The sequence below is a fragment of the Bos grunniens genome, chromosome 18 (genome assembly GCF_055505025.1).
Source record: "Bos grunniens cultivar Pamir isolate PY7600 chromosome 18, Bosgru_T2T1.0, whole genome shotgun sequence".
NCBI classification, from domain to species: domain Eukaryota; kingdom Metazoa; phylum Chordata; class Mammalia; order Artiodactyla; family Bovidae; genus Bos; species Bos grunniens.
Genome location: NC_141182.1, coordinates 2,351,025 through 2,362,871, shown reverse-complemented (window position 1 = coordinate 2,362,871; position 11,847 = coordinate 2,351,025). Strand labels below are relative to the sequence as shown.

Sequence of the window (11,847 nt, the reverse complement as noted above, 5' to 3'; positions counted from 1 at the left end):
CTCGGCCTGCTTAGGACCACCCGGTGCAGCGCGGACCCCGGCCTGCCTCGGGCCACCTGGCCGAGCGCGCCCTCGCCGGCCCGCCCTGCTCTGCCAGGCGTCCCGCCGGCCAATGGCGAAGCGGCCCCCGCGGAGTCCCGCCGCGCGGCCAATGGGAGCGCGGCATGCAAATGAGCAGGTGCGGTGGCGGCCGGCCCGTCAAGGCGGCGGCGGCGGCCGAGGGCTGCCAGAGGCGCGCCGGGCAGCCGCCGAGCCAGCCGAGAGCTCCGCTATCCCGCCATGGCCCCCGCTCCGCCCCCCGCCGCCTGCTTCTCCGCCGCCGAGGTCCAGCGGCGCCTGGCGGCCGGCGCCTGCTGGGTCCGCCGCGGGGCCCGCCTCTACGACCTCACCGGCTTCGTGCGGCAGCACCCGGGAGGCGAGCAGCTGCTGTGGGCGCGCGCGGGCCAGGACGTGAGCGCCGACCTGGACGGGCCGCCGCACCAGCACTCGGCCAACGCGCGCCGCTGGCTGGAGCAGTACTACGTGGGCGACCTGCAAGGAGATCCCGAGGTACAGCCGAGCGGTGGTCCCACACCCCTGCTTCCTCCCCCACCACCGGCTCACCACTGCCCTCGAGCCCCGTGCACCTGCGCTCCAGGAGGGCCCAAGGTGACAGCCACCTTCTTCTCTCCTGGTAACAAACCCCTGCCCGCCACCACTGGCTCCCCAACCAGGAATTTGCCCTTCCTTTCCAGCACTTCCCCTGACCCTCTGCTGTCTGCTACTTCTCCCACCTCCCAAGGTATCTCCTACTTCCTGCTGGTTCCTGCTGCAGCCTCTGGCCATCTGACGTCTTGGGTCACTTTTTCCCTCCCAGCCCCTCACACACCCAATCTTTCCTTCCTGTTCCCTTATCAGCCTCTCCCTTTTTGCAACTTCTTTTCATTTCTGTTTGAATAATAGCTTCCAGGCTCACCTGTCCTCCCCTCCCCATCTCACTCTACTCCTGCATCCAAAAGTCTGGTCACCCTTCTCAGTTTAGATTTCCCTGTGCCACCTTGTCTTGCGCCAGGGCTTCCCTGGCCCAGTGGAAAAGTTGGGGCAGTGCCTTAGACAGCCTGTGTCCTCCCGCCCTTCAGATCTCCCTTCGTTTAGTGCCCTGAGAGCTGGCCTGGGTGTCCAGCAGAGTGACGTGATGGGGTATGCCAGTTTTGCTAGGGAGAGGGAAGTAGCACTCTGGGCTGCATGCAGCTGTGCATTCCAGGCTCATGATGATATTCAAACCTCTGTCTGATCCCCGGGTGTATTTTATTATCTCCATTTTAGGATGTGGAAACTGGGACCCAAAGAGACACTATAGTAGTTCGAGGTCAGTTTGTGATCTGAGGGAATCTGAGCTAGATAGTAGAAAAGTCAGGTGTGTCTGATTCCAAAATCAGTACACTATCCATTCCAAGAACCTTTGGGTGTGGGAGATGATCTTATCTATTGGGCTCCAGGTAAGCCTGGGCCAGAGGCAAACTGACTCTTCAGGGCTACCCCAGGCCCAGCTGTAGGACTGGGGACAGTGGGGCCATCATGCTTGGACATAAACCAACAGTTGCTCCCTGCTTCTAGCTCTTCGTTCAAGATGGCCCCAGCAAATGCTTTTAGGTCTTTGGATGAAAGGACTTGACTCTCACTGTTCCAGGTGTCTTCACTGAATCATCCTGCCCAGTTCTTTAATCATTGATTCACTCACTTGATGTGTTGATGATTGGCAGCACTGAGCTAGGTACTGATACCAATGGACTGAGGTACCAATGGACAAAACAATGTGGTCTCATTCATGGACCTAACACGCTGTGGTAATTCTTCAGTTGCCTGTTGCTATCAGAGTAGGAATCAGGGAGAACTTTCTGGAGAAAGTACTGTTTACTCTGGGAGCTAATCAGTGGATACCTGGCTTTAACCAGGTGGAATGTGGTGAGAACAACACTCCAGACAGAGGGAACAGAATACCTGGAGGCTCTGAAGGGTAAGGACTTGGCAGAGTCAAGGGACAGAAATAAAACCAATGTGACCAGAAGCTGGTGGGCACGGAGACGGAAGTGGAAGGAGGCCGGAGATCAGCCAGGCGGCTGTGGTCAGGATTTGGGGCATGATTCTAAGAACAACCAGAAGCCAGGGAATGGATTCAAGCGGGGATGTTTCATGGTCAGATTTGTACCTTTGGAAGAGCATCCTTGCTGCAATGATGAGAAGGAGAGGAGGGAGCCAAAGTGGGTGTGCGGAGACCAGGCAGGAGGCTACCCTGTAGCCCAAGTGAGAGGTAACAGTGGCTTTGACCAAGAAGAGGGGAAGATTGAATTTGGGAGACTTCATAGGTAAAATGACAGGACTCACTATTCTGCAGCAGGAGCCCAGTTTAATGTTGGAAGCTGACATTTGGTGTCAGGTCATGCCGAAGGGGTTTAGCTGTAGCTATAACTGAAGCTGAGTGCAGGAAATGAGAGGCAGAGGCCAGAATACTAGAGACTTCCAGGCATGTGATGGCTTATGGAAGGCATCCTGTACTGTAACTATAACCTATCAACAGGAGCCTAGGGTGTGACCTCTCCTCCCAGCACCGTCCAGAGTATCTCTCCTGAGATGGCTCCACCTCCCGGCTCTGCTAGCCACCCAGCACTGTGGTCTGATTTGGTTTTGTTTTGCTTTGCTTCCCTCATAGCTCAGTTGGTAAAGAATCTGCCTACAATGCAGGAGACCCCGGTTCAATTTCTGGGTCAGGAAGATCCCCTGGAGAAGGGATAGGCTACCCACTCCAGTGTTCTTGGGCTTCCCTTGTGGCTCAGCTGGTAAAGAATATGCTCGCAATGCGGGAGACCTGAGTTCAATCGCTGGGTTGGAAAGATCCCCTGGAGAAGGGAAAGGCTATACCCACTCCAGTATTCTGGCCTGGAGAATTCCGTGGACTGTGTGGTCTGTGGGGTTGCCAAGAGTCAGACACAACTGAATGACTTTCACTTTCACTTGCTTTGCTTTACCTAACCTTCAGAGAAGGCTCTCAGTTTGCTTCCTACGCCTGCCCTCACCTGTTGCTCCAAGAGTCCCAGTGTGGCCATGTTTCAGGTGTCCTTATAACTGGGCTCCCACCTGAGGATATGGGGGAAAAATCTAACATCATACTTACAAACCTGTGGCCCAGACTTGACCTATGGCCATAATCACCCAATACTCCAGTTGCTTGTCAGCTTCCGTCTGCAGATTTCTATTCTGGAAACAAGTGTAGGGTTGTCTTTATATTGAGGAGGAGAGGTAGCCAGACGAGAAATCTAGAGAAGCTGTCCCATCAGAGAGAAGCCCTCCGTGTAAGGCCTGAACACAGAGAAGACACTTCTGTTCTTCTCTCTGGTTAAGCCCTCCTAGCAGCCCCTGTGCTGCCTTCTCCACCTCTCTCCTCTGCTCGGACTTGACCAGGGACACTGACACCTGTTGAGGCTAGAACCCAGCTCCTGTAACGTGAGGACAAGGCGGGGCCTTGACAGGCAAGGGAGTATCATGAACCAGCTCTATTCTCTGGGGCTCATTTCTGAATGTTGCCCATCCTCAGAATCCTTCTTCCCAAGTGTAGTCCTTGGCGAGGAGCCTGCTGGAGCTCTGCCATAGAATTGCAGGGACAAGACTCAGCCCCGTTGATTCCCCTGTTCCCCACTTTACCACACCCCCTCTGTATACACACTTACACACACATTCATTCACACTCACAGGAAAGCACACACACATGAAACAAGTCAGACTTGTTTAAGCCAACATACTGTGGGATGAGACAAGGTTTGTTATAGCCTTGGACTTGAGAAAGAGGTGAATCAGTGATGGCTGAGCAGGGAAGTTGGCCCTCTTCTCAGCCGGGTGCTCTGGGCTCCTCACTCCAAGCTTAGGTAAGAGTGGCTCACATTGTTAGGGGGTGTGAACCCCATTGATTGAGCTGCAACCAGCTTTTTTTTTTTTTTAAAGAAATAAATGACCTCCCATGAATCAGTGTCCCAGTTTTTTTTTCAAATTGGCATAGGACTTGAACTATTTAATGTTTATCTGTAAGTAGACTCACTATCTGTTTTACCACTTACTTGCCCTGGGCATTATTACCAGTGAAATCACAGGTTTTACATGCATGTTGAAAATAGAGCTGTTAAAATAAATACTCATCCTCCCATCCCCTAAAATCCTGAGCACCATCAGTGGAATGAGTATCACACTTTGGAAGACACCTAAAGCGGAGCTTCTTAACCCTGGTGACCTGCGGAGTATTTTCTGAGATTGATGGAAGAGATGAAATAATGTGTAAAAACGCATGGTTGTGCATTTTTCTGGTGAGAGAGCTACAGCTTTCATCACAGTCCAAACAGAATCCTTCCCTCACTCCAGACCTGCCACGATGAGGAAAATAACTCTGAAAGGGCAGACCATATTCCCCCCACCATATCACACTGCTAGACCTCAAGAATGCTTCTTGTGGGCAGACATCTAAGCTAGCCCCTGGAGAAAAGCCCTGTTTGAGGAGACCCTGGAGGAAGGCAAGCCCTGACTCCCAGCGCCTCGCCTGCTGTTGGGCTAACCCTGCTTTCTGAATGTCTCTGGGCGTCGTGTCCTAGTCCCGCAAGGTATACCTATCTCTGAGTGGCTGAGAAATCCACAGATTCTGCCATGTGTGCTCTGCCAGGTTCTGAGGGTCCGGCCATGCAGAGGTTCAGAGCTTGAGTAATTAAGGAGGAGATCTAAGTGCAGGAAGACTCAGGATTTCCACCCCACCCCAGACTCCGGAACAGCTTGAGCACAGCGCAGCTTGGAGCACAGGTCTGAGCGGAGAGTTCAGGTAACAGCCGGTGCTTGGGGAACTTGCCAAACTGCCCCACCTGCATAGCAGAGTGGGCATGACAAGTCTGCTGACTGACAGGGGTCACGCTCTGCTTAGCCTACAGGAGGGCCCCCTAAATGGGCCTGCCTGGCCCATCAGCGGCTACCATCCTTTGCTACCTGCCAGGGCCTTGTGGTGGCAGGTGTGCTTTACCTGGAGGATGAAGCTAGTGCCAGCTGGGAGAGAGCCAGGGACCCAAGTCATGGTGGTTCCATGTGACATGGGGTAAACACAGGCTCCAAGACTGCTCCCTGGTGTCACGCTGGAATTCAGAGAAGGGGCTTCAAGACCTAAATTAAGGGGAAGGTTGAAATTAGGGCTTCCCTTATGGCTCAGCTGGTAAAGAATCCACCTGCAATGCAGGAGACCTGGGTTTGATTCCTGGGTTGGGAAGATCCCCTGGAGACGGAAAAGGCTACCCTCTCCAGGGTTCTGGCCTGGAGAACTCCATGGACTGTATAGTCCACGGAGTCACAAAGAGTCAGACACAACTGAATGACTTTCACTGTCACTGGAAGTTAGGACTCTATGGGGGAAATTAAAAGAAACAGGAATCTCAGAAACACCTGAGAGTAATCATTTCTGGAAGCATTCCCAGCAGAGAACCAAAATTGATACCTGAGCAGCTCCCATCGTCTTCACTTTCTTTATTATTTATCTTAAGACACACACTCACCATTGGTCCATACGTCGCCTTCCGTTCATTTAGACAGACAAGTTGTGAGCATCCTGTTCTCTCTGAAACCCACCGTGGTACTGAAAGTGCCCTTGTCAGGGTCATCGGGACCTTCCCCTGGCTAAACCTGATGGTCAGTCCTCACCTGGCCTGGCAGAACTCTGACATGGCCATCACTCCCCTGTCCTTGATAGGCTGTGTTCACCTGGCTTCTGGATACCTCACTCCCTTAGCTTTCTACCTGCATTTATTTTCTTCTGCTGCTGTAACAAATTGCCACAATCTCAGTGCGGTGAAGCAACACCATCTTCTCTTCTGATTCTGGAGTCAAAAGTCAGAAATGAATTGGCAGGGCAGCCTTCCTTCTGGAGGCTCTAGGGGAGAATTTGTTTCCCCCCTTTTCTGGCTTTTAGAGGCTGCCCATGTTCCCTGGCTCCTGGCCCCAGCTACCAGTCACGTTGCTCTCTCCTCTGCTCTTCTGTCTCTTCTCGTTCTTGGCCTCTGATTCTCCTGCTTCCACCTCTCACTTATAAGGAACCTTATGGTTACGCAGTGCTCCTCGCTCCCACACACACACCGGACAATCCAGGATCATCTCATCACAAAGTCCTTAGTTTAACCACACTGCACAGTCCTCCATGCCATATAAGGTAACATAGTCACGGGTTCCAGGTGTTGGGATGTAGATTTTGGAGGGAGTGCATTATCCCACCTGCTTCACCCCTTACGGTTGTTAGTGCTCAGTCTCCACCGCTAGTTCCTCTTGTTCCTGGTTTCCCAGAACGGCACATAGAGCTTAAATGGAACCACACAGTGGCGTGCCCCTCGATACAGCTTTTTTCACTCAGTACTACATCTGGGAGATGATCTGTGTTGTCCTGCTGACTCCATTCCCTGCTCTGTCCTAAAGGATCCAGAGGTTATAGAAGGGAGTGGGGGATAAAGCAGACTGGTGGCTGGGGCAGACCCTTGCTCATCCTCACGGGCCTTCTGAGTCTTCCTTCAGACGTCTGCCCACTACTCCCCTGCCACGGCCAGAGCCTCGTTACACTCATTACTGCAGCAGTCCCCTGGGCAGTTCTCTCCCTCCCAGCATTCCCTGCAGCCCATGGCCTGCGAAGCTTTCCAAAGAACGTGGTTATATTACAGCAGTATTCCTAAATCTTCAGTGGCTCCCAATTGCTGCATCCACGGCTCCACACCCGGAACACTTAGTTAAATTTGGAGTTAATTCAGATAACTATCCACTCTACTTCTTCAGTCTCCTTCCTTTCCCATCTAGAGCTAGGTTTTTCCTTCTCGCACACTCACACAGCACTTGGCCTCTACCTACATTACAGCATTCAAAATGTTCTTCCCTATTCACTGCTTTCACTGCATGTCTTATCTTCTTGACTAAATTGTAAACTCCCTGAAGACTGAAATTGCTGGACTCACCTGGGTTTCCCTGGGAGACACTAGCACCCTCGTGCCTGCCAACAGGAAGTAATAAATGTCTGAATGAATGAATGAATGAACGAGCTGCTGAGAGCAAGGACGGCTCTCGATCGGCGTTTCCAAATGCCGAGATACGTGCCAAATTGCAAAGGAAAGCGGTGATGGCACGCACAGGATGCTTCAAGTAGTAAGATGTGGAGTCGCAAACAAACCTCTTTCCAGTTTCTTCTTTGTTAGCGGAAAGGACTGTGAGCTGATGGAAAGTATGGAGGACTATCAGGTGAGTCCCTCATTTCTGCCTTTGCCCTCAGTTTTTCATCAGCCGGAAGGAGTTGCCAAAACACCTTCCACGTGAGGCTACTGCAGTTCACTCCTACCCAAGTCCCCGACAAGGGTAGAAGTCAAAGGAACCATAGGAAATGCCGATCGAGAGCCCTGCTTGCTCTCAGCGCTGTGGCTTGTAACCGTGTGTCTGTAAGTGTTTGGATGATGTGTGGAGGTAGAACCCAGGTTCCTGGGTTTCCAGTTCTGTTGACTCTTCCCTGTGTCTTTTCATGCAAAACTCTCTAAAGCGTGTCATCTCCAAACTGTGATTGTCAATCATCTCTAATTCCTGCTTATCTAAAATGGGCAGAAGATTCTAACGACCTCTCTTCCCACCTGCTCTTGCCCTCTGATGGAAACCAAGCTCAGTCATAATAGTAAGGTTGGAGAATACCAAACTTGATGCTAGCAAGAGCTGTAAAGTTATCATTGAGAAGTAGAAACCTCACTCAGGATTTGTTGTTGTGAAGCCTTGCCCTAAAACACAGTTATTCAAATGCATTGTTTCTTTATTGCGATAGTATATTGCAAGGTGTTAAAACAGCAATACCAAGTAAGCAAATTTGAGGGGACTTGTTTTAATATATTTGAACTGCGATGCATACAGAATGTCTTAAGGTCCTGTTAGAAGAAAGCTAGTAGCCAAAAATTCCATTGATGTAACTACACGTGACTACACACTTAAAAGTGAGCCATGCAATCTACATCAAACGTGGTTGATAATTACCTGAATGAATTGGTCATACTTTCTCCTTTAAAACAAGTAGAATTTAAAGGGAATAGCTCTGTTCATCCTTATATGCTCAGCAGAACCTTTTTCACATCGTTTAGCATTGTGCAGTGCTCACATTTCCCTCTGGAAAATGGAACTGGAGATTTTAGTAATGGCTAGTTTTGTTTTATAAAGTCCGAATGTTAGTAGTCCATAATAACCCACTTAATTGCTAATATATAGCCCCTAGTTTTGTGTAATAATGAACTTCTATGAAACAAGATCACTTACCCACAAAAATCTAAGAAGGATCTCACATTTTTAAGTCAAGTTAAGGCCCACACTTTGAGACTGACTACCATGGAGAAATAAGGAGCAGTTAGATTTTGGCCAAAAAAAAAAAAAATCTGACAGCAAAATTAGGATTGCACTTGGCTGCTTATTCTTAAATTGAGCAAATAATGCATTCAAGTAGTTGTTTTAGATGTGTGGGGTTTTTTTGGACAATATGTATGAAAGCCATGTGACATTCTAAGCTCTGCATTGGCTGTTCACAGCATGATCGTAAAGAGGGTCATTTTAGCAACAGCATTTAAGGGCTGAGGATCTCCTTTGATCCTTGGTAAACAAGCCCTTCTCTTTTGAAGGGCTTCATCCTTTGTCGATTGCCTGTGTTTCAGTGTTAAACAGCCTACATTTGCCAGATCGTTACTTGACCATGGAATTGTAACTAAAACAGTTTTCTCTCACTTTCATTGACTTCATGAAATTTTATAAGTTTTTGCATTGATTTTGAACTTTCACTTTGCAGTTGGGTTCATTTTATTACATTGTATATTGTCAGATGGTAGTAACCCCAGCTATCAGCTTGTCCCTCCTTTTCTCTGTTGTCATAATTACCTGTGAACATAGTTCATACACAAATTTAAATCACTAAAAGGAATGTGCAAAAAAATTGGGTGCCCCTCCCAACCTAGTCCCTGTGTAAACACTATCAACAATTCCTGGTGACCTCAGAGAAGCACATAAATTATTCTTTCTATTTCCCATGTAGAGGAGTTGTATGGTCAGGCTCCTTGGCAACTTGCTGCCTTTTTTTTTTTTTTTAACCTAATGATGTATTTTGTACTTCCTTCCACATCAGCCATGAAAGTTTTCTCCATTCAAGAACATGGGCTATCTTTCCATGTCTTTGAATCCTTTTTTATTTCCTTTATTAATGTTTTATAGTTTTCAGCATATGCGTCTTTCCTTGGTCAGGTCCTTTCCTGACATCCTTGGTCAGGTTTATTCCTGGGCTTTGTTGGGGGGAGGGGTGCAATCTTGAAAGGTATGGTCTTTTACATTCCCTTTCTGATATTTCATTGTTAATGTAAAAAAATGTAATCAACTTCTGAATGTTAATCTTGTATCCTGCTACTTTGCTGAATTCACTTATTAGCTTCTGTGTGGAGTCCTTAGGGTTTTCTGTATATAGTATCATAGTATCTGCATATAGTGGCAATTTTAGCTCTTCTCTTCCAATGTGGATACCTTTTATTTTTTTTCCTTCTCTGACTCCTGTGGCTAGGACTTCCTATACTATGTTGAATATAAACGGTGAGGGTCGGCATTCTTGTCTTGTTCCAGATTTTAGCAGGAAGCCTTTCAGCTTTTTTTCACTGTTGAGTATTGTGTTCGCTATGGGTTTGTCATAAGTGGCTTTTATTATATTGTGATATGTTACCTCTTTGCCCACTTTGATATGAGTTTTTATCATAAATGGATATTAAATTTTGTCGAATGCTTTTTCTGTATTTATTGAGATGATCATGTGACTTTTGACTTTGTCTGTGTGGTATACTACAAGATGATCATGTGACTTTTGACTTTGTTTGTGTGGTATACTACAAGATGATCATGTGACTTTTGACTTTGTCTGTGTGGTATACTACAAGATGATCATGTGAGTTTTGACTTTGTTTGTGTGGTATACTACATTGATTGACTTGCATATGTTGAACCATCTTTGTGAACTTGGGAAGAATTCCACTCAGTTGTGGGGTATATTTTTTATGCGTTGTTGGATTCAGTTTGCTAATATTTTTCTTGAGAATCTTTGCATCTATATTCATCAAAGACACTGGTCTGTAATTTTCTTGGTGGTGACTTTGCTTTGTTTTGGTATCAGGGTTATAGTGGCTTAACAGAATGCCTGTGGGAGTGTTTCCTCCCCTTCAGTTGTTTGGAAGAGCTTGAGAAGAATTGGTGTAAGTTCTTATTTGTATGTTTGGTAGAATTCTCCTGTGAAGCCATCTGGTCCTGGACTTTCGTTTGTAGGGAGTTTTTAAATTATAGATTCTATTTCACTTTTAGTGCTCCTTGTTCAAATTTTCACTTCTATGAATTACAGGAGAAAGTCTTGTAATGTGTATTTTACACGTTTCTGAACTGTTTACACCTTTTTGGTAAGCTGCCTATTCAGGTCCTTCGTCCATCTGTGTTGGATAGTTAATCTTTTCCCTATTAGTTTACGTGTGTGTGTGTGTTCACTCAGTCGTTTCTAACTCCTCGCAACCTCATAGACTTGCAGCCCGCCAGACTACTCTGTCCATGGAATTTTCCAGGCAAGAATACTGAAGCAGGTTGCCATTTCCTACTTCAGGGGATCTTCCTGACCCATGGATCAAACCTGATCCCTTGTGTCTCCTGTATTAGCAGGTGGATTCTCTGCCACCGTACCACCTGGGAAGCCCTAGTGATTTATACCGCTCTTTATATATAAAGTATATTAGCCTTTATCCATCATGCATATTACTACTTGTCTTCCAGCTCTCATTTGTCTTTTACCCTGTTTAATGTTTTTTTCCTCCATTTAAAGCTTTTAGCTTTCGTCATTCTTAGGAAGATCACCTCTACTTTATGATTTTATATATAAAAACAAAAATAGTATCCTGTTCATAGTTTTTATCCTTAATGATTCTGTTATTTGTTTGGTTTTGCTTAAACGTTTTATCTACTGGAAATGGGGGGGGGGTATTATAAGTGACAAAATAGAGATTATTTTGGGTTCCAAATTCTCTAAATGACCAACTAGTTTTCCCAGTAGAGTTATGGAATAATCTATCTTTTCGCACTAACTAAGGGAAAAAAAAAACCACCTTTCCACACATTAACTCAGCCATTAAAAGGAATACATTTGAATCAGTTCTAATGAGGTGGATGAAACTGGAACCTATTACACAGAGTGAAGTAAGCCAGAAAGAAAAACACCAATACAGTATACTAACGCATATATATGGAATTTAGAAAGATGGTAACAATAACCCTGTGTACGAGACAGCAAAAGAGACACCGATATATAGATCAGTCTTTTGGACTCTGTGGGAGAGGGAGAGGGTGGGGAGATTTGGGAGAATGACATTGAAATATGTATAATATCATGTATGAAACGAGTCGCCAGTCCAGGTTCGATGCACGATACTGGATGCTTGGGGCTGGTGCACTGGGACGACCCAGAGGGAGGGTATGGGGAGGGAGGAGGGAGGAGGGTTCAGGATGGGGAACACAAGTATATCAGTGGCGGATTCCTTTTGATATTTGGCAAAACCAATACAATATTGTAAAGTTTAAAAATAAAATAAAAAAAAAACCTCAACATTCAAAAAACAAAGATCATGGCATCCAGTCCTATCACATCATGGCAAATAGATGGGGAAAAAGTGGAAACAGTGTCTGATTTCATATTCTTGAGATCCAAAATCAATGCAGATGGTGACTGCAGCCACGAAATTAAAAGATGCTTGCTCCTTGGGAAAGCTGTGACAAACCTAGACAGTGTAT

The 11,847-nt window shown here is 47.0% G+C and overlaps 1 protein-coding gene across 3 annotated transcripts in view; it reads left to right on the top strand.

Annotated features, from left to right (window-relative positions):
• Window positions 1-228: 228 nt before the first annotated feature.
• The window catches only part of FA2H (fatty acid 2-hydroxylase), a 54,358-nt gene continuing 42,739 nt past the window's right edge, over window positions 229-11,847 (top strand). Inside the window, exon 1 of one of the 3 annotated variants that reach the window (XM_086349871.1) lies at window positions 229-549. In XM_086349871.1, coding sequence (XP_086205997.1) covers window positions 280-549 — 270 coding nt within the window. In that variant the 5' untranslated portion in view covers window positions 229-279. Of the gene's footprint in view, window positions 649-7,239; window positions 7,270-11,847 lie in introns of those variants that run through there. The other 2 variants (XM_086349872.1, XM_086349873.1) reach the window with 2 other exon arrangements.